This window comes from Nilaparvata lugens, unplaced genomic scaffold (assembly GCF_014356525.2).
Source record: "Nilaparvata lugens isolate BPH unplaced genomic scaffold, ASM1435652v1 scaffold4482, whole genome shotgun sequence".
Lineage (NCBI taxonomy): Eukaryota > Metazoa > Arthropoda > Insecta > Hemiptera > Delphacidae > Nilaparvata > Nilaparvata lugens.
Genome location: NW_024090666.1, coordinates 1 through 27982, shown reverse-complemented (window position 1 = coordinate 27982; position 27982 = coordinate 1). Strand labels below are relative to the sequence as shown.

Below are 27982 nucleotides of genomic sequence, written 5' to 3'. Positions count from 1 at the left end.
TGTAATCCACATAAATAAAGTACTCAATCAATCAATCAATCTTTTCCCCTCCTCGTCTTCCATCTCCTCGTCCTCCTCCTCCTCCTCATCTCCTCCTCACAATCATTAACGAAAATCACAATTTTATCTCCAATTTCCAAGTACCCAGCCCACTTTATCAAGTACTCAAGAGCATATCAAAACAGATATTAAGCCAGTACTATAATATTCACTCAAAAATTGTCAGCATTCCTGATGAATAACACCATACTGCTTCCCATTCACCCAATGCTGACAGCCCCAAGTGAATCTCTCTCTACAGTGAGGTCCACGTTATAATGACAGTGGAGAAAGATAGGAGAACAACGTAGCCGATCCTCATATGTCAGTCTTATCAATCCCTTCTATAGACGGTAGCTGATTTATTCATTCATTCATTTATTGTATAAAATACTATAATCATAATACAATTATGACATTGGACGAAAAACTAGGCTGAGCCTGTAATATTTCTCTCCAAAAATTTTGATAAAATGTTAATGTTGTCCAAAGGTTAAGGTTATGTGAATCACACACTGCTTCGTTACTTGATTTTCGGTCCAGGATTGATGATTTAAAATTTTGAATTTTGAAGGTTGATTTCATACTCTAAATGAATCACAGAATGTATCACAATAAATTGAAAACTTTAGAAATATTGCACTTATTAGAAAAAAAATTAATACATAATCAAGAACCTACTCACTATTAATTTGTTATTCACAGCTGACTGATACAGGTTTATTGATGTAGTATTAACTGTTCATTATCGTTTAAAATAATCAATTATATTCTATTAAGCAAGAAATAATATTTTTCAATAATTTCATAATGCACGACCCCACACTCAGGGGTTGTTTAAAACAATATTGTTCCACTATTTTCAGTTATATATTGTAATGTAATGTGTTTTGGGAGAATAAATTCCAATTCCAATTTCAATTTCAATTTTCATAATTAAGATGATATATTTTGGTGATTGCTTACCTGCATTATGATTGATTAATTGATTCATTATGATTATCTCCATGATTGCTTAATTCTACACTGTTGAAAGACGATCTGGCAACAGAGCAAAGCGAGAAAGAGATAGCGCTATTCGCTTTGTTGAATGATAGACAAGGATAGCAATATACTATTGCTTATCAAACACTGCCATTATAACGTGGACCTCACTATAGTAGACCAATTTTGAAATCACCAAAGTCAACATTACGCTGATAAGCTTTATCAAAACTCAATTTCCAATCATCTTCAGTTTTACGTTACTTCAAAATGAATTTGTCAACAGTGTGTTTTCAGTTATGTCTTCCACTTCATTGATAAAATACGTTTTTATTGATTCGTGTCTAGTGGACTATTCAGTGAGATTCATGTTATAAAGTTAGTGAAAATGATAGGAGGACATTGTTGCAGAGTTCCCTCAATTCTCAATCATCTTCAGTTTTACGTTACTTCAATATTTTGTCAACAGTGTGTTTTCAGTTATGTCTTCCACTTCATTGATAGAATACGTTTTTATTGATTCGTGTATAGTTGACTATTCAGTGAGATTCATGTTATAAAGTTAGTGAAAATGATAGGAGGACATTGTTGCAGAGTTCCCTCAATTCTCAATCATCTTCAGTTTTACGTTACTTCGAACTTATTTTGTCAACAGTGTGTTTTCAGTTATGTCTCCCACCTCATTGATAAAATACGTTTTTATTGATTTTTGTATAGTTTCGATGAAATACGTTTTTATTAATTTTTTACTATTCAGTTAATTTCACGTTATAAAGTTAGTGGAAATGATAGGAACATTGTTGCAGAGTTTCTTTTACCAGTGTCTTCTAATAGTGGGTGGCTGTGATTCAAAGCATTCCAGTATCATGTGATATAATATTTATCGATGATTTTTGTTAGTGATGATGAGTTTAAATATTTAAAACTAGCAGGTAACCCGTGCTCCGCAAGCGTCTATTTTAAAAATTGAGGAACTAAAAACTCGACGTAATGAAATCTTGAAGAATTGGAAATAGGCCTATAACCATCCTCAGTTAATTAAGAATCCATATGCGAAATTTCAAGTTAATCAGTGCAGTAGTTGAGACGTGATGATGATTGTGTCAAACATAATTTTCCCATCCCGTACGTGTATGAGCTAGTTCTTTCCTTTATTATAGAATAAGGAAATAACCAGATATAAATAGAAATATCAGATATAAAAAAACAGAAATTGCTCGCTTAATATAATAGGATTTCAACGAGAAAAAATATTTTATGATTTAATTATAAATTTTCTCAAAAACAGAGATTGAAATTCAGATAATATGAATCGTTAATTTTTGTTATAAGAGTAATGTTGAATAATCCTAGTATTTTAATAATATAATTATCAATATCGGGGGGCCGAGCTTCGCTCGTTATTTTTATTTATTGATAAACAGAACACAATTCTCTAAAATGATCGTGTTTATTAATCACATCTGGCTATCAGCTTATGAATTTCGGGGATGCGATATTTTGATTTTCCACAGAATCACTCGCTCACTTTTACTATCCACAGACGACGAAAGTATCAGCTGTTCCAGCCAAGGATGAATATCATCCTTTTAATGTCGTTCAGCGAGTTTTCTCAGGGATGAGACCTAGTGCAATCGAATTTGTATATCATAAACCCACTATGTTCCAAATTTCGTGAAAATCGTTAGAGCCGTTTTGGTATAAAAATACAAAAATTGCTCGCTTGATATAATAGGATTTCAAACGAGAAAATATATTTTTATGATTTAATTATGAATTTCTATAATAATTGAGATTGAATATTCTGGAAGTTCACTATGTTTCTTCATAGTATACAAACGATTTGACAACGTTGCAGAGCTAGTAAAGGATAGAGCTATCTGCATTGTCTAATGACAGACAAGGATAGCAATACCAATGTTAATCAGGTGCTGACTCACTAGAGTATTAAAATGAGTTTGTATAATACGTATAATGTATGTATAATACCGTTTGTATAATATCGTGGCAGTTATAAATCAATTCCTCCATGATCTATTTTTTTCATTATTTCATTATTTTCAACAATTTTCTCTCCACATATTATTTTGATGGTGATGTTAGACGATCAATCTGAATATACCACTAACTTGCAGTTGAATATTTCTCAAGTTTTTAATTTATTGTGATACATTTTGTGATTCATTTAGAGGAGTATAACATCAACCTTGAAAATTCAAAATTTTCTAATCATTATTCCTGGATCGAAAATCAAGTGAAGAAGCAGAGCAGTGTGTGATTACATAACCTTAACTTTTGGATAACATTAACATTTTATCGAATTTTTGCAGAGAAATAGTACAGGCTCAGCCTAGTTTTTCCTTCAATGTGATAATATTGTATTATGATTATTGTGTTTTATACAATGAATGAATAAATGAAATGAAAATATCTTTCTGGAAATTCTAGTAGGCCGAAACACAGTAGAATGAGCATTTAGTATTACTCCAGATATAGCTATCCTCTATAGAAGCAGTGGTAAGACAAAGAAACGGCAACTCTGTTCTCCCATCTTTCCTGTTCAAAGGTGTAGCAACAGTGATGTAGTCTTAAGCCGTGTCCATACTGTACAAATGTTCGACAAAAATGTTCGGCAAACATGTTTGTTGAGGAGCTCAGAGACAAACATTTTTCAAAGTTTGGATAATCATTGTTTGTCAAACAAAGAATTCCTGTTTTTCCAAACATTTTCAGTGTTGACAGCTGTAAAACATGAAACCTGTTTTCCTCACTTGAAAATATTTTGTTTGGTGACGCGTCCACACTGGCCACGTTTTTTGTCACAAACATGATAAAATTTACAGATGGAAATTACTGAGATATTGCAATTATTCAAATGCTAATGAATCAATTTTCATTATGAACGAAAATCCAACTTAAATGCTGTAATTTACCCCGAAGACTTCTGCTACTGCAAATATTGACAACAGGGTAAACAGTTAGATGGAAATTCGATGAGGACTACTATACAAAAATTATTTGTCAGCTCGGGAATCGAACCCAGTACCTCCTAATTGCCGGTCAGGAATGCTTACCCTTACACCAAAACGTCAATTTCTGGATAGCAGCGCTCATTTTATACGAAGCCATAGCGGCCAGCCATTCTGCAGATGGAAATTACTGAGATATTTTTTCCATCTGAAATTTCCATCTGTAGACTGGTTGGCCGCTATGGCTTCGTATAAAATGAGCGCTGTTATTCAGAGATTGTCAGTTGGTGTAAGGGTGAGCATTCTGACCGGCAATTAGGAGGTACTGGGTTCGATTCCCGGGCTGACAATTAATTTTGAATAGTAGCGCTCATCGAATTTCATCTAGCTTTTTACCCTGTTGTCAATATTTGCAGTAGCAGAAGTCTTCGGGGTGAATTACAACATTTAATTTGGATTTTCGTTTAATAATAATTATAAAATTTGCCCAAACTGTTTCAACAAACATGTTTGTCGAACATTTGTTCAGTGTGGACACGGCTTTATACATAAATACGAAGCACTTATTGACATGGGCTACTTTTAAATTAATAAAACGAAATAAATCTTATAGCACCCTTTATTCTTTGAAAAACTTTAAAATAGTTGAACAGCTAGTTTCGGTTTACACCATCTTCAGGTTCAGGAGATTAATTTTGTTTTATAAATACGAAGCTTTGCCTTATCACAATGAATTCAGTGATACGAGAATATAGTCTACATACTGTTGGAACATTTATTTTGGATACATTTTTGTTATGATGTTTGAGGAAACACTTTCAAGACTTTATAATGGGGAACAATCTCTATTGGAGCTGAGTGTTGGACTAGAGTCAATCAATATGGACTTTTGTGTTTGAAATGATTAAAGATTGGACTCTGTGATTAAAATGAATCTGGAATCATATTGTGCTCAAGGCTTCATGTCTTGCCAATCGAAGCCTTTGTATCGACATCTGTTCAGTCTGTTCTTCCCGAAATGTGAGTATAACTATCAATTCTAAATGCTGGTTGCACAAAAGCCTGTTAAATTTTAATCCTGATTAATTCCACGAGAACCAATCAGAGAAGCCGTCTTTCCAAGGAAGTCTTCTCTGAATGGTTCTCATGGATTCACGATTGAAATGTAACCGACTTCTGTGCAAACGGTCCTTACTAACTATAAATGTAGCTTCGTATCAAGGATAGTATACAGGATATTGTATTTTTTTCAAATCTCTATTCAAATACATCCATGATTGCCTACTTGATTTGTAATAATTTTATGACAAATGGATTGAATTTAATTCGAGTTGTAGTGAAAACCTGACAATAATAATAGATTTCAACTTCATTTGTGCCAGGATCGAGTGATGAACTTCCTATACATATTTAAAGAATTGATATCTTATGAAGAGTGAGCATGAGTTATTGAATGCATTTCATAGATGAATGAAAAATAAAATTTTTGTGGCCCACATTGGTTCAGCTGCTATAATTTGTGATGGCATTCATAGAAACAGAGTCAGTCAATGGTGTGTGGAGTGACAGAGTGTGAGGGTAGTTTCGCATTCATTGCGGTTCGTTTCGTTTCGGTTTGTTTTCGGTTAATTCCGATAAGTGTGTAAACGGTAATTCGGTTTGAATTCGGTACCAAATAGAAACCGCATAAAACCGAATGCCGACTTAACTCTAATAAATTCTATCAGGTTTCAATTCGTTGCTAGCGAGAGGCTACTTTCACACACTTTCGGTTCGGTTCGGTTCGTTTTCGGCAATTTCCGATAAGTGAGAAACGATGATTCGGTTTGAATTCGGTACCGAATAGCAACCGCATAGCACCGAACGCCCCCTCGACACGAATAGGTTTCATCATATTCGAATTCTTTGCTAGGGAAACTGAAAAAACAAAGTCTTTTACACACGCTCGCTTTTTTGTTTCATTTTAACTAATATCGTGATTATCTGGATTATCTGATTCAAATTTTCCAAGTCAAAATCATATAGTCAATTCATTTCTGTTAGTTCAAAGGACATTTTTTTTCTCAATGAATAGTTTGCTAAAAAAATATGAAAGATATAAATTAAAACTCAGGGAGGATTTTTATTTTTCATTTGTGTTTTATATTCCACGAATATAACATGATTTATCAAGGAGAGAAGAGATGAAATTTATATACCATGTGTCGAAACAAGGAACAAATTTTCAACTAAAAAAATAATCTCTGAGCATCAAAAATTAACATAATCGAAAATAAACTATTTAAATAATTCACAATTTTTAATCAAATTAAAATTTCGTTGTTCAAGAAATAACATCTTACAATTTAACACTAGCTGTTATATTTAAATATAAAGCATGAACTGTAAAAATCCACCCGTGTTATCGGATGGGCACGTTAAACTGTCGGTCCCGGCTGAAGTATGACAGTCGTAAGACCCATTGACGGCTCAAATTATATATTCAGGCGGTGGAACCTTCCCGCAAGGGACTCCCCACCAACAAAAGCCATACGAATTTACTATTTACTTTTACTTGTAAAAATCCAAACACAGCTGAGTTTGAGAATAAAATACCTAATTAGAACCGTACGAGTTAAAACCTGACATGTATGAAAGTCTCATTCGTTTTCGGTAACAAACCGAAAACGAACCAAACCGAACCGAAAACGAACCGAACCGAATGAAACCGAATGCGTGAGAAGCTAGCCTAAGGAGGAAGCTATGTGCGTTCTGTGGTTCCACAAAAGCAAATCGGTTATCACTGTTCAATGAAGTTTATGTTTAGAGTATGGCCGTGAAAAATAAGTTGTATGCAAAGGAGTTATGTGATATTTTGATAAATCAAAACAAAGAATTGGAGTCGTGACTCGGGACATCACACTATATCAATTTATTGTCTGATCAATCATCAATATTGTCTGATGAGCCAATCGACAATGTATGGCGAGAAATTGAATATCGTCTACATATTACTTTCCTTGCCCTATTACCATAGGTAAGGAAAGTATTGGTATTGTGTGTGTGTGGTGTGTGTGTGTGTGTGTGTGTGTGTGGTGTGTGTGTGTGTGTGTGGTTGTGTTTATGAGTGTATGTGCGTCTGTGTACACGATTATCTCATCTCTCAATTAACGGAATGACTTGAAATTTGGAACTTAAGGTCCTTACAGTATAAGGATTCGACACGAACAATTCGATCCAATTCAATTCAAGATGGCGGCTAAAATGGCGTTAAAAACAGGATTTTGCGATTTTCTCGAAAAACGGCTCCAACGATTTTGATCAAATTTAAACCTAAAAATTCATTGATCTATCAACTTTCACAAGTCCCATATCTGTAAAAATTCCAGGAGTTCCGCCTCATCTATGCAAAGTTTGATCAATTATCCAATTACCCAATTATCAGGCTTCAAATACAATTTTAACGAAAAATTTCAAGTGGAAAAGATTGAGCATAAAAATTCTTACAATTAATATTCAGTAACATTTCCACCTTGAATTGAAAATAAGCTCGAGCAATAAGTTCGAGAAAATAAGATTATTAATTGCAAACTGTTGATTCTATTAAAGATTCACAATGAAGAGATAGCAGTCTTCGTGTGTCTGCAGCGCTATTGTCCTGTCACCAGCTGGCTTAGATTTTTGAATAATAGTAGACTTGAGATGCGCGTGAACACTAGCGTCAGTTGATCAATTTTCATAACGCCAAGGAAAGTTGTGTGAGTGCGCAACACCAGGTTTTTTTTTTTGTGCAAGAGAAGGTGCTCAAGTAGAGATTCGTTGAACTTGTCATCTGTTATGATAAAATTATTTTAATTATTTTATATTGGCTTCTCAATACATAATATTAATGTAAATACACTTCTGTACAATGTAATATAATTTGTAGATGGTGTAAACCGAAACTAGTTGTTCAACTATTTTAAAGTTTTTTTTTTTTAAATAAAGGGTGCTATAAGATTTATTTGTGTTTATTTCTCTATTCTTCTATGAAATGTGTTCAATAATTATTTAGTGTTTAGCTGAGCTTTAGTGTTTACGAGTTTGTGTTTCTTGAATAGTGCCAAATTCTTAAATAACTCATATTATTCGTTAAAAGTGGTAATTGAGTGGAATATTTCTAATTAATTTATCAATTAAGCCATCTAAATTCAAATTTTTTTATAGTTTTAATGTTATTTTGGACCAGAATTTTATAAAAATTGTACACGTGAAATTCTAACCTTATCTTGGACTTTGTCACCTATAAAATTGGAAGAAAAATAGCACAAGGATACTTATTATTTTAACTACAAGAAGAAGAAGAAGAAGAAGAAGAAGAAGAAGAAGAAGAAGAAGAAGAAGAAGAAGAGAAGAAGAAGAATAAGAAGAAGAAGAAGAAGAGAAGAAGAAGAAGAAGAAGAAGAAGAAGAAGAAGAAGAAGGAAGAAGAAGAAGAAGAAGAAGAAGAAGAAGAAGAAGAAGAAGAAGAAGAAGAACAAGAACAAGAACAAGAACAAGAAGGATAAGAAGAACAAGATGAAGAAGGAGAAAAAGAAGAAGAAGAATTTTAATAGTAAGTAGGATTTAAAATTAAATAGTATTCTTATTAAATAAGGTAATTTATAGGTAGAAAATAGTACCTCGGTTTAGTATCTTTGTACTAGGTGATGCTTAGGGTAATAGATATAGTTTTAGATTTTTTGGAATTTTTGTATTATCTGTTGTAGCATAAATTTGTATTAATTTGATGATAACCTCACACATATATATATAGTGAGGTATCATTTTCTAAACCCTGAATATTGTTATATAAAAATATGTAATATAATGTAATGTATGTTCCTGAATTTATGAATAAACTCCTCTGGATGTGTCGTCCAACATCCACAGAAATTATTATTATTAAACCTATTATTCTACTTATTTAATTCTGATAAAAGCACGGATCATACACAATGATTCGGATAGGACAACAACCTAAAAATGTCCCTTTCTTAAGACTTGATCAATTAAAGGAAGAGAAAAAGAAAATTAAAACAAAAAAGGAGTAAATAATTCACTGTTAACACCAAGTCCTGAGTAAGGAAGAATATCCTATGAGTAAATAGTGCATGTGTATAATAACTATTGACCAGAACTCTCCCCTAACTATTATCACTAGATGACTCATGGTAGGCTGAGTTAGATTTCCCCTATTTCGTAGTGAGCCCTGTCATGTCTAAGGGAATATTCCTCAGTTCTTCACTAGTCACCCTATTGCTAGGATGTCGGTAAGTGTATGGACTACTATTTTTTCACAGAATCCTTCTATATTGAAATAATATAATAGTAATAATAATGACCGAGCGAAGTGAGTTACCGGTTTGGCATTTCTTTAATGTTTAAATGTTTGAATGTTTGAATGTTTGAATGTTTAAATGTGAATGTTTAAATGTTAAATGTTAAATGTTTAAATGTTTAAATGTTAAATGTTTAAATGTTTAAATGTTTAAATGTTTAAATGTTTAAATGTTTAAATGTTTAAATGTTTAAATGTTTAAATGTTTAAATGTTAAATGTTTAAATGTTTAAATGTTTAAATGTTAAATGTTTAAATGTTTAAATGTTTAAATGTTTAAATGTTTAAATGTTAAATGTTTAAATGTTTAAATGTTTAATGTTTAAATGTTAAATGTTTAAATGTTTAAATGTTTAAATGTTTAAATGTTTAAATGTTTAAATGTAAATGTTTAAATGTTTAAATGTTTAAATGTTAAATGTTTAAATGTTTAAAGTTTAAATGTTTAAATGTTTAAATGTTTAAATGTTTAAATGTTTAAATGTTTAAATGTTAATGTTTAAATGTTTAAATGTTTAAATGTTTAAATGTTTAATGTTTAAATGTTTAAATGTTTAAATGTTTAAATGTTTAAATGTTTAAATGTTTAAATGTTTAAATTTTAAATGTTTAAATGTTAAATGTTAAAGTTTAAATGTTTAAATGTTTAAATGTTTAAATGTTTAAATGTTTAAATGTTTAATGTTAAATGTTTAAATGTTTAAATGTTTAATGTTTAAATGTTTAATTTAAAGTTTAAATGTTTAAAGTTTAAAGTTTAAATGTTTAAATGTTATATGTTATATTTTTATATGTTGCGTATTTACGGCGAAACGCGGTAATAGATTCCATGAAATTTGACAGGTATTTTCCTTTTTTAATTGCGCGTCGACGTATATACAAGGTTTTTGGAAATTTGTCTGTTATCTCTTCATAGAATCATTTAATAGAATCAACAGTTGCCAACAGTTTGCTATTATTGGATAATCACATTTTCTCGAATTTCGTGCTTATTTTCAATTTTAGGTGAAAATGTTACTGAACATCAATTGTAGAAATTCTCATGCTCAATCTTTTCCACTCAAAAGTTTTTGTTCAAATTGTATCTGAAGCCTGATAATTGAGAATCTAAAATCAAACTTTGCATAGATGGGGTGGAGCTCCTGAAATTTTTACAGATATGGGACTTGTAACAGTTGATAGAGCTTATTGATGACTATTGTAGGTAGAACTTTGATAAAAATCATTGGAGCCGTTTTTGAAAAAATCGCGAAAAACCCTGTTTTTGACAACATTTTTGCCATTTTAGCCGCCATTTGATCAAAATTGTTTGTGTCGGATCCTTATATGTAAGTACCTTAAGTTCCAAATTTCAAGTCATTCCGTTATTGGGAGATTGGGAGATGAGATATCGTGTACACAGACGCATATACACTCATACACACACACACAACACACACACACACACACAACACACACAACACACACACCCACACACACACCACACACACACACACACACAAACACCACACACACACACACACACACACAACCACAACACACACACACACACACACACACACACACACACACACCACACACACCACACAACACAACACACACACCACACCACACACACACACAACACACACACACACACACACACAACACACACACACACACACACACACACACACACACACACACACCCGGTTTTTGACAACATTTTTTCCATTTTAGCCGCCATCTTGATTTGCATTGATCGAAATTGTTCGTGTCGGATCCTTATAGTGTAAGGACCTCAAGTTCCAAATTTCAAGTCATTCCGTTGAATAGGAGATGAGATATCGTGTACACAGACGCACATACACTCAACACACAACACACACACCACACACACACACAACAACCACACACACACAACACAACACCAAACACACACCCACAACACACACACACACACACACACACCCACACACACACACACAACACACACACACACACACACACCACACACACACACACACACACCACACACACACACACACACACACACACACACACACACACACACACACACACACACACAACACACACACACACACACACACACACACACACACACATACACACACATATACATACCAATACCAAAAACCACTTCTTCGGACTCAGGGGACCTTGAAACGTATAGAAATGTAGAAATTGGGGTACCTTAATTTTCTTCGGAAAGCATACTTTCCTTACCTATGGTAATAGGGCAAGGTAAGTAAAAATCAGACTATGGAATTATTCATCATAAATCAGCTGACAAGTGATTACACAGATGTGTAGAAGCCAGTCTATTGCTGTATTTCCATAAGGTCTATAGTTTCAATCAGGTACTTGTGGATGAGAATTCTGCGTGAGGTCTACTGTTCACAGAACTACAAGTATAATATTTTAATAATTTTTGTATAGTAGCGCTAATCGAATTTCCATGTAGCTGTTTACCCTGTTGTCAATATTTGCAGTAGCAGAAGTCTTCGGGGTGATTCACAGCATTTAATTTTGATTTCATATAATAATAATGTTAATGTCCATAACAGATTTGGGCACTCTTGTGAGATTGGTTGATTAATCTACACATTGTTTGAGGTTGATAGTCTCAACCTCAGGCGGGAGGTCTCGTCTTTGATTATTCTCCGAAAAATTTTCATGAATGAGGTTGATTCTTCTTATCTCCTTGTCCATAGGTGTAGAACAGTGGGTGCATATTTTTCCCCATTCAACGAATATTCTAAGATTGTTGAATGGACTTGAGGCGAGGGTGGATGTGTTTTCTAATGGTCGATCAAGTTTCAAGCGCACTGTGACAAAATCAGAATAACTGGAAATGAAAATGCACTGACACAGTTTTTACACTTCTACTTTGTGTTAGCCTCCTAATTTTCCCTCTATTGTCATAGTTTCTCATTGTCACTCACCATCACCATCATCATAATAATAAATATATAATATATATTTTGCATATGCATTCATAGGTTAAGAAGATAATTTTTCGCCCCACTTGGATGTAATGAGCTGGTTTTCGTGCGTCATATGGAGGCCGAAAATGATTGTTCTCTGACCAGGCCGGTAAAAGTTTTACGGCCCTAGGGCTGTAAAATAACTTGAAGTCAGCTGATTCTGATTTGATGTGACGTGTTTACAAAATGGTTTATGAAACGGAATCAGTTTATGCTTCTAGAATTGAATAAGTATTCTGCAATAAGATACTATCATTTTATTTGGATGAATGAAATACAGATGAAATATATATTATAAACTATTCAAATTCGAGTTCCAGAGTAGGATAGAACTTCTAACCTAAACTTCCAAAGTCAAGGACAACAAGCATTGTTTATTATTCAAGAATCAAAACATTTATAATAATATTATCTTATAGTCATTTGGAAGAATAAAAAGTATAAACTCAACCTCTTACATAATTGAACATAATCTTTTAGGTTATTTAGACAAATCAGAATAAAAAATAAAAATACTTGGACAATTTCCTGATATTCAGATTACCGGTACCTCAGATTTGCTAGAGCTATGACCTTCCTGTTTTGCTTTCGGAAGTGCCTAATAAACAATAATTATTCTCATATTTATATTGTTTATTTTTCTGTGTCGCGAAAAAGAACGTTCTCACCATGGGCAATAATGTATCTCCGGCTATCAATCTTTTCTAGTCCTCGGCCCACGGCCTTGGACTTGAAAACCGATTTCGAGCCAGAAAAGTCTCATTTTCGTCCCTAGGTGCGAAATATACTATTACACGTTAAATACTAATAGAATCTAGTAAGTTGTGGAGCCACTGACAACATGCCTCTTCTCCAGCATCATGAACTTGTGTCAGCCCTTCATGATAGGAGTGTTGTGGACACTCAGATATCAGGTGATTCATTGATTGAATTGTTCACATTGGCACAGAGGATCAGAGGTGTATCCCCATGCTGTCATCAGCTCAGCACACCTCCCACCTGCGTCCTGAACCGGTTAAGGCCACACCACTCTAATCATAATTATCATCATCCTCATCTTCTCATTCAAGCTGTCATCATCTCACATCACCAATTCGGAATGATGACAAACTGGGCTGACGACAAAGTGGGCTACCGCCAAAGTTGCACGCCGTCAAACTGGGCTGCATTCCTCAGAGTGCAACTTTGGCGGTGCAAGCCCAATTTGTCGTCGGCCCACTTTGTCACCAGCCCAGTTTGTTGCGGTCCCATCATTTTATGTATATTTTCAACTTTTCTTTCATTTACTTCTACTTAATAATATCATTTATACTTTTTTCCAAGTTGTTTTCTCTCAAGTAGTTTCTTTCTAAGTAGGTGCTTTTTCTAACGTTGGTTTGGTAAATTTTGTTTTGAATATGAATTGTCTTATTGTGATGTTGAGGCAGCATGTTTGGGATTAACCTGTTGCTTCGATTTTGAAATGAATAAAATAAATAATATTAAGTAACCTTGCTGACTCAGTTCTGGTATCTGAGTTTTCAGTTCGCACTGATATTATATTGTAGGAATTCCTCATTTTCTTCCAATGTTCAGACCTGCATTTTATTGATATTCTCTCAATTTAATCAGTTCCCCAGAACTATCGAATCCAGTCTGTTATCCAGAACCAATATTATCTAATATCGGGGACCGAGCTTCGGTCTGGAGTACAAAAGCATAAAAAATTTATTACGAAAGAATAAATTATAATAACATTCATACAGAAATGTTCTATCTAATCACAGTGAATTGAGATTAATTCCCAGAAGAATGCAAAAATTTCCCTCACAAAGGCCCAGTTGCACAAAAACCGGTTAAATTTAATCCTGATTTACTTTACTTGAACCAAATCAGAGAAGACCATTTCAAAAAGATGGATCAACTGGAATAAATCAGGATTGAAAATATCCTGGCTTTTTTGCAACCGGCACTAAGTACCTGATTGAATGATTACAAAAGTTCAACAGCTGAGTCATAATTTTGACACAGTCCCACACACATGAACTACTACCTCCGTAAACGAAGCCGTAGAACTCGCTCACTCACTTCTATCACCAACAGACGACGAAATATTTATTATCATCTGTTTTTCCAAGGATGAATAATAATTATCCTTTTAATGTCCTTCAGCGAGTTTCCTCAGGGATGAGACCTAGTGCAATCGAATCTTTATACTATAAACCTACTATGTTCTGAATTTAGTGAGAATCGTTAGAGCCGTTCTCGAGATCCGGTGAAATACAAACATCTAAACATCTAAACATCTAAACATCCAAAAATCTAAACATTTAAACAGAAGTTGCTCGTTTAATAGTATAGGATAGAGAGGAAATCCAGTTGAAAAAATTGCTGTTTCCACTCCACTGTCATTATAACGTGATCCTCACCATGGAAGCAATTCGGATGATTGGAGTTCTATTGTACTATTGGATGTCTGGGGAATTCATAAAGAAATATTCATTTCGAAGATTAATATTTTCTAATTTTTTGTTACAGGTATGAGACCAGTAGTGACAACCATCACCACCTCCTCAGCTCTGGCTTCCAGTCACATCTCCTCCTCCAAGCCTCCTCACAACTCCTCCTCAGTGACAGTTACCGCTAACAGCAAATCACCTCCTTCTCCTCCCAACTGTAGAGGAGTGGAAGGAGGAGGAGGAGGAAGAGGAGTAGGTGGTGGAGGAGGCGGACATTCTCCTCCTCACCAATCACATCCCAACCACTCGACAGCTGCCTCCTCAGTGAGGAGGGCGAACAGTCCAGAAACGGCCAATCCTGCCGATCCTATAACTGAGGTTAGTGCAAGATTTTAACATCATTTTTTGGATGTTTGGAATGGATGATAGAATGAATCCTTTTATATGCCACAAAACAATACAAAAAAGCTTTACAAAAATAAATATAAGCTACTGCACCAAACTAAAATACATACATGAAAATTAAGGAAATGTTAATTAATTTATTTAATTAGAAATAATGACAATTATAATATACTTATTATATTGAGGAAAAGGATGAATGAATGGATAAATTTATTTATTCACCTAAAACAAAATACAAAAAAGCTTCACAAAAAATTGATATAAGCTACTGCAGTAAACTAAAATACATACATAAGATCAAGAAAATATTAATTTATTTAATTAGAAATAATCACGGAATGGTATCCTTGTTCATAATATTATAGATGATAATTATTAAATGAAGATTCAATTCTAATTATTTGTAATTTCAATTTATTTGTAAAATAGCATAATATTATAATCTAGAATATTTCTTTGTAAGTTTTATTTTGTATTTTGTTTTTATGGGCAATAAAGATGTTAAAAAAAAATCATCATACTAACAATAACTATAATTATTATGTCCCCATGAATACAGTGGTACTGTGTTATCGGATGGGCTCGTTGAACTGTCGGTTCCGGCTGAAGTGGAGTGGTAAAGGTCATTTTGATCGTAGCATTGCTTGAAATTCCTTTTTTGAGAGACGTAGCTGACATAAAGAGCTACAACTGAATTATTCATATTGAATTAGATATTTGGTTTATTTCATATTGACTATTTTTGTGTAACCAGGTGCCCAGCATGGAGATGTCTGGGTGCGGAGGGCTCTCCTCCTTAATGACGCCTCAGACATCCTCAATAAGTTTACTTATCAATAACTTATTCTATATAGAGTGAGTCATATCATAGAGAAACAATAGCGTAAGTAGATATCCCATGGTATAGGGCGTTTATGTCGCAACTTTTACTGTTATCTCAAGCCGATTACTGTCGATTATTGTAGATTTTTACTGTTTTGTTGGGGTGAGAATATATGAACGACACAATATGAGAGACTGCCAGCGTCACATAGCTTCATGGAAAGAACTATACCTGGACTATCGGCTTGAGATAACAGAAGAGTTACGACATAAACAACCTATACCATGGGATATCTACTTATGCTATTGTTTCTCTATGGTCATTTGTATGGAAACCCTTCAATAAGTTGGATACTGTTGTAGATATAATACTGTAACTTTCAGGATAAGTTATTGGTAGAATACTCCACCTTTCGACTTACAACTGAATTTCAACCCCTCATAAGGAGGTGACTTATGGGTTGCAAATAAAAATATTTTTAATGTAGAAGATGGAGAAGATGGAATTTCACCCACTGTGTGAAATTACATCATTCTAAAAGAATTTTACATTATTCATTTAGAATTTACATCATTCTAAAGACATTTTTAGAACAATGAAGATGACATCAATAAGAAAGTTCTATGATGCTTGTATCCAAAATGGCAGCTGTTAGAAGTTTTAGTTTATACTTGTACTAGCCATCGGGCTCGCTTCGCTCGCCATATCCGTCTGGCCAGGGAGCTCCGCCCCCTGGACCACCAACTGGATCGTCCAAGAACGAGATCAGCGGGCTCGCTTCGCTCGCCTGCATTTTTCATTTGAGCATGCTTCATTCCATCAGAAAGTCAAAGTACTGAGAAAACGCAGAAAAGCTGAGAAAACGCTGATTTTGGGCGTATCTTTGATGGAATATTTAAGTCACCTCATCACAAAATTTTTAGACCCTAGCTAAACCTCTGTACCAAATTTGAAAGTTTGAACATTTTCTATCTTGATGAAAGAACTGAGAAAACGCAAAAAACCGCTGATTTTGGGCGTATCTTTGACGTTATTTCAAATACCTTCAAACACAACATTATTACACCCCAGCTGAGCTACTGTAGTAAATTTGAACATTTTCTGTTTATTTGTTCTCGATAAAGCTGAGAAAGCGCAAAAACCCACGGGAAAAACACAGATTTTGGGCGTATCTTTGACATTATTGCAAAATCCTTCTAACACAACATTATTACACCCCAGCTGAGCTACTGTAGTAAATTTGAACATTTTCTGTTCACTTGTTCTTGATAGAGCTGAGAAAACGTTGAAAAAACGCAGATTTTGGGCGAATCTTTGGAAATTTTTCCAAATCCGTTCTTAGTGCGCCTCTAAAGGGCCAACTCAGCTACCAAATTTGAACGTTTTTGGTCCGGTAGATTCTTAGTTCTGCGAGTGAGTGAGTGAGTCAGTCAGTGAGTGAGTGCCATTTCGCTTTTATATATTACTTGTATTGTATAAATTTCTAAAAATTTTAACCACAAACCCTAAGCCACCCCCTTATGAGAGGTTGAAATCCAGTTGTACGTTAAAAGGTGGAGTATTTGACCAATAACTTTTCCTGGAAGTTGCAGTATTATATCTACAACAGTCTCCAGCTTATTGAAGGGTTCCCAGACATATGACTTGACTCTAAATAACTTGTTCGATTAGTTTTATTGGATGAATTAGTAACTTATCCCAGCTCGGTGCACCGAGCTTCGCTCGTTATTCATTTATTGATTAACAGACCACAATTTTTCAAAATGATTGGGGAAGGACAAACAGGCACAGCCCAAAACTGTTTCTCCTCCGAATTTCGATTTATACACTATAAATGGTCCAAAAGTAGGTTATGTTTCATACACTTGAATTCAGGTTCCATTTTCTGTTCAATCATTTGAAAACAGAAAAGTTCTAATTTGGATTGTTTACAAACGAATAACAAATAACACCCACTAATCACTTGAAATTGTCAAATAATGATCAACTTGGAAATTATGATATACTCCAGTTCAGGAGGATTATCATGTCATGTCAACAAATCAGATTATGTTGATCGAATCGATTGAAAATTGTCTAGCAAGATAAAATTTCTTGCTGATTGATTACGATTACACAGCTGGAAATAATTCTGTCTCTCTCCCACAGAGGCACACGCATCTTCTGATATCGATAGACGACGAAATTATCATCTGTTTTCCAAGGATGAATTATACTTCAAATGTCATTCAGGGTATTTTCCAAAGAATGAGACCTAGTGCAATCGAATCTTTATATCATAAACCTATTATGCTCCAAATTTCGTGAAAATCGTTAGAGCCGTTTTCGAGATCTGTAGAACATAAATAACCATATATGAAAATAGCCAGATATAGGAATAACCAGATATAAAAATAACTAGATATAAAAATAACCAGATATAAGAATAGCCAGATATAAAAATAACCAGATATATAGATACAGAAATTGCTCGCTTAATATAATAGAATTGAATGAATTTGTAACTTATCCCATATAATTTGCTCAATTACAGATGGAATTAAATAGAGAATGCATTTATTCAAATGCTAATAAATATATAATTATTATTTAACGAAAATCCTAAATAAGTGCTGCAAATCACCCCGAAGACCTCTGCTACAGACATTGACAACAGGGTTAACAGCTAGATGGAAATTCGATGAGAACTACTATCCAAAAATTAGCATTTGAATAAATGCATTCTCTATTTAATTCCATCTGTAACTGGTTGGCCGCTATGGCTTTGTATAAAATGAGCGCTGCTATCCAGAGATTGTCAGTTTGGTGTAAGGGTAAGCATTCCTGACTGGCAATTGGGAGGTACCGGGTTCGATTCCCAGGCTGGCAACTAATTTTTGGATAGTACTTCTCATCGAAATTCCATCCAGCTGTTAACCCTGTTGTCAATGTCTGCAGTAGCAGAGGTCTTCGGGGTGATTTGCAGTATTTATTTAGGATTTTCGTTAAATAATAATTATTTGTTCAATTGTTGTGTGAGCAGGCGCCCAGCATGGCGATGGCACGGGCCGGCTGGGTGCTGAGGGCTCTGCTGCTGAACGACGCGTCAGGCATCCTGAGGGACAGGAAGTCGGTTGGAGGGCGTCTGGTGGTGCGGAGATGCGCGAGTGGCAGTGAACTGGTGGACTGGCTCATGGGTCTGGCTCCGGTGCAGGTGGACAGCAGGCAGCTGGCTACTGGCATGTGGCAGGCTCTCCTCGAGGAAGGTGTCATTTCACATGGTGAGTAGGTTGAATGAAAGTCATTTCACATGGTGAGTAGGTTGAATGAAAGTCATTTCACATGGTGAGTAGGTTGAATGAAAGTCATTTCACATGGTGAGTAGGTTGAATGAAAGTCATTTCACATGGTGAGTAGGTAGAATGAAATTTGGTTTTCAAAGTAAAACAGATAAAGGACAGGTATAGAAGAGGAGAAGAAGAAGGAGGAGAAGGATTAATCTGGTGAAGTAGAATGAAGAGAGGGAGGAGAAGGAGAGGGAAAGCCAGTGTTTCTGCTGAAAGAAGGCGTCATATATAGCATGGTCAGTAGCTGTACCATCAGGTTAAGATATTAATAACTGGCGCTTCGCGCTTGGCACCCTTATTAGTGTAGAATAGCAGCCTCCGCGCTTTGCGCTCCATTTAAGGAAGTGATGATGAGTGAGGAGGGGAGGAGTTGAGAGGGAGAAGAATGAGAATGAGAGTTTGGTGTTTTGAAGGAGGAGGAGGAAGAGGAGAAGAGGTGAGCGAAGTAGGATGAGGAGAAGGTGGAGGGAGACGATGAGTAGAAGAAGGTTGAGGTGAAGGTGGAGGAGGAGGAGGTGGTTGAGATAAAGGAGGAGGAGGAGGTGGATGACGAGGAAAGAGATTGATGATAATGAAAGAGAGGTTGATGATGATGATGATGATGATCCTTATGATGATGAGGCTTGGTCCCCAATCCGGTAGGCTAACCGCTCCCATGAGAGGCTGTAGAGGTTCCAATAGGAGGAGGAGGTGGAGAAAAGAAAGAAGCAGGAGAAGGAGAAAAATAACGATGTGAAGGAGAAGTAAAGAGAGTGTGGATGAATGAGGAGAAGAAGGAGAATAGGGGAAGAAAAACTATAATAATTTTGTTATCAAAACAATCTGTTAATTTCAAATAGGTGATGATATATTTTGCATAATTAGTGTTAGTTCAAAAAATTGAAAACTGACTAATGAGGCTATTTTTCGTGTTTTCCAGCAACAACGGACCACGCCTTCAAGGACAAGTGTCTGCTGTACAACTTCTTCCAAGACCGGGAGGGCTCCACGACGATCCCCACAGCCCAGGATGTGGCTGAAGCCGAGGAACACCTGGAGGAGAGTATAGTCGAGCTGGTTCATAGAGCACCCGATGCCGTGCTCAGGATGATACTGAGAAAACCGTGAGTGAACTATACTGAGGTCGACGTTATAATGGCAGTATTTGATCAACATTGGTGTTGCTATCCTTGTCTATCATTTGACAAAGCAGATAGAGCTATCCTCTTCTACCTCTGCAACGGTGCCAGATTTGTTTTGAACGATGTGAAAATATAATTAACTAACAAAATATACAATCTCAAATTTAAAAATCGATGACTAAATCATTGAAAAAATATTTCCTTCACGAATATAATAAAATAAATTATTTTCAATAAGAATAAACAGTCAATATTACATTATATATACCAGTATTAGTTATTATCCATAGTAGGCAGTGACAAGGCAGAGAATCGGCAATGCTGTTATTCTATTCTCCTACACTGTCATTATAAGATTCCTACCTCACTATGAGATTCTATTCTTAGTAGAATGAAATCAATATTATGATAGTAAAGTGGAATTACTCGATAGAGCTTCCGATTCTGTACTCAATATCATACCACAGATTCTCGACGATAACCGAGGTCGGTTCCCGAGCTCGGGATTTAGCTAAGTTCTGGACTTTGAACAGCTGGAGTCAGAAAATTTGGCTTTTCAAAACAGGGCGTAGTCGCAGTAAACACTTGCAGCAAAATAAATCTTCTTTTCCTACAGATACCTTGAAAAGTGACCATTTGTGCACTGATTGCAGGCCGCAAAGAATCACTTTTCCGCACTCGTGCGCAAAGTGAGTACTTTGCGTACTCCAGATTTGCAGCATGACAACGCAAAATAGTTAGTAGGTTATATGGAGCATCAGTGCAGGAAAATCAAAATTAAGTTGGTATCAATCATAGTGAGGCCCACGTTATAATGGCAGTGGAGAACAGCGTTGTCTTGTCATTATGTGCCTTGATTATAGTCATTTCAATGCTTACATAACATAAACCCCCTTTAAGCAGTCACATAAATTTTCAATTGAATTACTAATCATTATAATTCAATTATTATTATTCAATTTCAAATAAATTAAGGTTTTTATTAATAATAACATTACACAGAAGAACATTTGATGGATTTCAGGGAATTTTACCCATAATTACCCACTTTTCATATTCAATGGTAACTGTAGGAAAAATTTAATGTGAAATACGTGCGCAAAGCTCGTTTGCTGCACTCAAGAAACCATTCCAGTAAACGTTTATTTTGGTGCAGCAAACTGTCACTTTGCGCACTAGTTGCACAAATAACTATTTTCTCATTTCTATAATTAGAAATTTTTTTCCTTGAGGAAGTGAAAATTCCTAGATAATTCAAAATATCTGAAACTTTACACTATTTCCTCTTTATTCTATTTTGTGTTCAATCTTTTAGTTTTTTCGAATTTTTTTTTAGTTTTTTTAACTTGAATGTGGACTACGACTATGCCCCGTTTTGGGAAGCCAATTTTCTGACTTCAGCTGTTTAAAGGCTAGAGCCTTAAAATTCACGTTATAAAGTTAGTGAAAATAACAGGACAGCAATGTTGTTCGTTTTCCATTTCCGCCGCCTTCTTTATTAGAAAACTGTGATCAACGTCATTGTGATATATATTATCCAATCTGGCATATCAATTTTATTGTTGATTCTTGTCGATGGTAAATTAGTATTCACTAAGATTATATCTTTTCATGATACAATAAACTTTGAACATCATGATAAACTTCGATAATAATAGTAAATGTCATTATATTTTTTCGTAGCCAACTGAATATTTGGCAACAGTGCAGAGTTTGAAGAGGATAAGCTAGCTGCTTAGTCTAATGACAGACAAGGACAGCATGCCAATGTTAATTGAGTGCTGATTCTAAAACTTGAATCCCTCTGTACATAGATTTTTTCGAGAGAGAAAGGTTTTCAATTTCTGAATTTATTGATCATCATAGCCAGAATGGTTGCCAGTCCTCAAGAGCAATTTGAAGTTTTAGGAACAGATTGGCTATTTCACTTGGAATATCTTTACTTATTGAAATTGTGTTTTTCATTCCAGGAGTCATGATAGGACTGCTGAAGAGCTGGAGACAATCTACGATGAATTAATGCAGCTGAAGCCTTTACTTCATTTTTCAAATTCCGTCAAAAGAGAATTAGCCAGCGTGGTTATGTTTGAAGCGCATAATAACAAATCAGGAAGTGTTCGTAAGTATACTATTCTCTACCTTCTCATTTGTTTTTCTTCTTCTGTTCCTCCTTCCTCTCCTCCTCATCCTCATCCTCCTCCTCCTCCTCCTTCTCCTCCTCCTCCTCCTCCTCCTCCTCCTCGCATCACATTTCAAATTGGATCAAATCAAATCTCCATTTGTATCAAAAACTGCGACAGAAACAATGACAAAATAGTTATAAAAGAAAAAAGTAGAATACAATATAAAATGAAAAATGAATAAAAATACCATTAAATAGGATTCAATATGCTTTCAGACTAGGTAGGATCATAGTAAATTAGAAACTGCAAAGTATTTTATTCTCTTTGGTTGGACCTTCCAGTGAGGGATTCCCCAGAAAAGTGTACATATACGAATATTTATTGTATTTGAATTCTATTTTGGAAAATCTGATTTCATCCCAATTCTCTTTTGCAGTATTCCAACAAGGAGACGAAGGAAGGTCGTGGTACATTATTTTGAAGGGTTCTGTGGACGTTGTTACACATTCGAAAGGCAACGTGGATGTTATATCAGAAGGGGAGGACTTCGGGAAACTAGCCTTAATTAATGATACGCCAAGGTATGTCATGACTTTAATGTTTCTAATCAATTATAAGGATTTTTATAATTTTCACTAATCATAGATCCAGTCACTATAGTGAAATCCACATTATAATGACAGTGGAGAAAGATAAGAGAACAACGTTGCCGATCCTCACTATCTTGTCAATGCCTTCTATACAAGGTAGGTGATACAGGTTTATTAATGTAATATCAACTGTTCATTCTCTTTTAAAATAATCAATTATATTTTATTGACCAAGAAACTATATTTTTCAATAATTTTCATAATTAAGAAGAAATATTTTGTTAATTAATTAATTATTCTACATTGTTAAATGCCGATCTGGCAACAGAGCAAAGCGAGAAAGAGATAGCGCTATCCGCTTTGTTGAATGATAGACAAGGATAGCAATACCATTGCTAATCAAACACTGCCATTATAACGTGGACCTCACTATAGAGAAAGCTTGGACTCCATGAAGGAGCTACAATTTCAACTACTTTTTCTGGTGAAAAAAGAGAGAACAACTAGCCTACTTATCTTCTATAATATAATTAATAGGAAATAGTGTAATAAAAATGGAAGAATTATTGGCTTATCCATGTACGGGATAGGAAAATAACGAATGACGCATCATTACGTCTCAACTACTCAACCGATTAACTTGAGATTTTGAATATTTATTTATATTTTTCACAAAGAATGTAGATTCTCAATTCACCAAGGATGGTTATAGGCCTATTTTTAATTCTTCCAGATTCCAGTACCGTACGGCAAATTTCAGTTTGTCAAGTTTTCAATTAGACCATTGCGGAGCATGGGTTACCTGCTAGTCAATGATATAATAGAAAGAAAGAGTCGGCTTATACATGTACGGGATAGGAAATCTGTTATAAATAAATAGTTATTTCTGAAAAACTTCCTCTCTTCCACCACCAACTTATCTTTCGAAACAAAAAAGTTTCCAGCATGTCAAAAATTTCATGTTTCCTGCTCGAAATGTCTCGACATTGACGAACATAATAATTAATAAAAAAATATCTATGGGTCGGATAAAAATGATCCAGACACCAATAGAAAGGAGACAGTCTCCCCGTTCATTTGATATAAAATTACTACGCATTACGACGCTACATGTTTCTGAGAGAAGTGATATTCAAAAGAAAAACAAATCTTCGCGATGTTTCCAATTTTATCATAAAAATAAAATTTCATTTCAATCTTTGAACCCTGAAACTTTTTTAGCACTACTAGGATATCGGGGATGATATTCTACATCCAATTCTGACGTTGTATTGGAAATTGAGAAAGTTGCAATTTTACACGATTTGGCAACCCTGTAATTTCTTCGGATGGAGGGCCAAGTCTCAACTTGTTTTACACAAACTATATATCTGTATCTTACCGTTTCTGTGAAAATACAGGTATAATCAGCTGATTAAAAGTGAATTGCTCATGTTCGCGGCGCGTATATCTGTACGCACCTTTAGTCATTTCTTTAATCAATCTCTCATTCCTATTTCCAGAGCAGCGACAATAATCTTAAGGGAGGACATTTGTCATTTCTTGAGAGTGGACAAGGAGAATTTCAACAGGATCATGAGGGACGTGGAAGCCAATACTGTCACCTTCAAGGAGCATGGGAAGGATGTCCTTATTTTAGAACGGATTCCGAATAACAACAGAAATCAACCCAAGTAAGTTGGATTTTTTTTGTAATTCTATCAAATTATTAATCAAATTTTTTGTGTTCAAGTGGGTTTAAGAATCGGCTCAATCTGTTTCTCCAAGTCTAGGCTACCTTCATGATTTATTATAAGAATGTTTTATCATAGAGAAACAATAGCATAAGTAGATATCCCATGGTGGGCTATAGTGCGTTTATGTCGCAACTCTTACTGTTATCTCAAGCTGATAGTTCACGTAGTTCTTTCCCGTGAAGCTGTGTGACGCTGGTAGTCTCTCATATTGTTCCGTTCTTACACTCTCATCCCAACAAAACAGTAAAAATCTACAATATTCAACAGTAATCGGCTTGAGATAACAGTAAAAGTGTTATCGGATGGGCACGTTAAACTGTCGGTCCCGGCTGAAGTATGACAGTCGTAAGGCCCATTGACGGCTTAAATGATATATTCAGGCGGTGGGACCTTCCCGCAAGGGACTCCCCACCAACAAAAGCCATACGAATTTACTTTTAACAGTAAAAGTTGCGACATGAACGCCCTATACCATGGGATATCTACCTATGCTATTGTTTCTCTATTGTTTCTTATGCTATTGTTTCTCTATGGTTTTATTGAACAATTCAAAATTAAAAAGTATTTTGTTTCAACATTGAATATTCCTGGAACCTTTATTCAAGATAAGTTCATTGGACAATATTGAATTGATGGAGCGAAATGGTGGGGTAATTTTTATGCATCCTCTATCTCTCAACCACAATTTTTTACTTCTCATCAGAAATAATTATCTATCAATAATATAATGAATGGAAGAGTTGGCTTTCACACGTTCGTCGAGATAGGAAATTTACGAATTCGCATGATAACGTTTCATCTACTGGAGTGATTAACTAGAAAGTTTTCATATTGATTCTTGGTTTACCGAGGATGGTTATAGGCCTATTTGAAGTTCTTCAAGATCTCAGTGATTGAAGTTTTCAGTTTGGCAATGACCCTGGCAGAGCACGGGTTACCTGCTAGTCTAGAATTAGTATATTTCGCACCTAGAGCAGAAAATGAGATTTTTCCGGCTCAAAATCGGATTTCAAGTCCAAGGCCGTATGCCGAGGACTAGAAAAGATTGAGAGCCAGAAAAACATTTTTGCCCATGGTGCAAACGATATTTTTCGTCACACTACAGGTATTACTGACAAAATAAATAAAGAATACAAAATGAAGAATACTCGTTATCGTACCTATCTCTTGATTTTAGTGGTAGAAGATTTGCAGTCAGGATTTCAGATTCTTTTAAAATTTCACTTGGAATATCATGGGCGTCGTCATCTTCAAGCATTTTTGAACATTCGGAATGCGCTAATCAACAATAAATAATTGAATAAAAATGGTTGCGAAGTGAATGCTGAATTAGTTTGATTCGAAATTCGAACTGAAATAAATAAATGTAGACTTCAGATGAAGAAAGTTGACACTCGCCCGATCTAGCGGATGACTTATTAACTACGGACTTCCATGTTAGTGGCTGGACAGTACTCTTTCCGGCCTAGGCCAGAAAAGAAAAACCTGTTTCTTACGTCAGACGAGAGTCGAGAGTCGTCTGCATACAAGGTCTTTCAGATCTACGTAGGGACTGGAAAACAGCTGCTTTCTGTGCAGTGTGGCGAAAAAATATAAAAGTAAGTGTTTTTCAAATATTATTCACAAGTAACACAGTGTCAGAACCACAACCGAGTTATAAATATAACGTTTCATACAGAGTTTGGCAAGTGTGTTGAAATAAAGTTATGCACTTATTTTTGAACAAAAATAAACATTCTTTGTTCTAGTATAAACATAAAATAATGACGCAATTCCAATAATTGGACAAGGAAAAATTGTAGTAAAATAATTGATCATGTCAATAAATGGGTTTGAAATGTCTCGAACCCACAACCTTTGATTTATCAACAGCGCTCGCTATAAATTCATAAGTTTATACCAACCAATCTACGGAGTCACTCGGAGGAAACCCTTTACGGTTAGGCTTTTAAAATTACGCGATCAAAGATTTGAATCACAAATCAAATAAATTTGTTTCAATAAATTAGAATCAACTGATTAATAGCGATAAAAAAAGCCTATGTCCATTCTCGGTAAATGCAGGATAATTATGCAAAATCTCAAGTTAATTAGTTGAGTAGTTCAGACGTGATGGTGCGTCATTCGTGAATTCCCTATCCTGTACATGTGTAAGCCAATTCTATTTTTCTCTTCTTCAGCGCTACAGCCCAATATGAACTTTGGCCGCCTCAACTACAGCTCTCCACATTTCTCGCTCCTCAGTCATTTGTCTCCATCCATAGGTAGAGAGTTAGTGGGGAGGATATTTTTAATATTCTTTACGAAGAATGGACATTGATATGTCCAAAGCTCCGCCAATTTATGTAGATGCATAACAATATAATTATCTATAGTTGTTATATTACAAATTGTTTTTTCATATCATATACAGTTCAATAATTATTTTCTTAGTCTATATTATGTAAATTCATCTATAATTTTTCTGTATTGTGAGCTATTGTATATAAGTGTCTAAGCCAGTATATATTGTAATCTACATAAATAAAGTACTCAATCAATCAATCCTCTACATCCCATTTTTTGGAGACATATCTCATACTTGATCCTCCCACCTTATTCTCGGTCTTCTTTTCTTCATTTTTTCATGGATTATTCTAGCCGATTGTGTGCTTATTTTGCAGAATGTGCAGATTCCTAGTGGTGGCAGGTACACCGCAAAAGATGTTGGAACACTTGCTGGAAACGCGAGTGATGGTGGGAGCTGCCAGCGGAGGGAGAGAGCCAGTCAACGATCCATGTCTTGACGACTTCTTTCTCACTCACATCGTATACATGCCCACTAGGCAGCTGGTTACCGAGCTCACTAAACAATATCCTTTTATATTCCAATTAATTGATAAATTAAATTCTATTAGTTCTATGAGTTACAATATGATTCCCAGGTTTTCAATTTTGCAATAGGGAAATTTTAAAATATCAAGTTGGATCAGGCGATCGCCTTCCACCCCTTATCCAAGTGGTGTTGGAAAAAAAAGGGTGCAGAAATAAGTATTAAGTATTATGACCTTGGTATTCAAATGAAAAAATCCGAAATCTGATAAATATTGAAAATAAACACCTCG

At 34.9% G+C, this 27982-nt stretch overlaps 1 protein-coding gene across 1 annotated transcript; it reads left to right on the top strand.

Moving 5' to 3' along the window:
• Positions 1–4728: 4728 nt before the first annotated feature.
• LOC120355727 (rap guanine nucleotide exchange factor 4-like) lies at positions 4729–27783 on the top strand (the record flags this gene model as incomplete). The annotated part of the gene is made up of 8 exons (XM_039444381.1): positions 4729–5012; positions 14834–15132; positions 19005–19242; positions 20228–20411; positions 22400–22548; positions 22989–23133; positions 24645–24815; positions 27542–27783. Coding segments are annotated over exons 1-8 (1519 nt in total), but the record flags the coding sequence as incomplete, so codon positions are not given.
• Between the last annotated feature and the right edge of the window lie 199 nt (positions 27784–27982).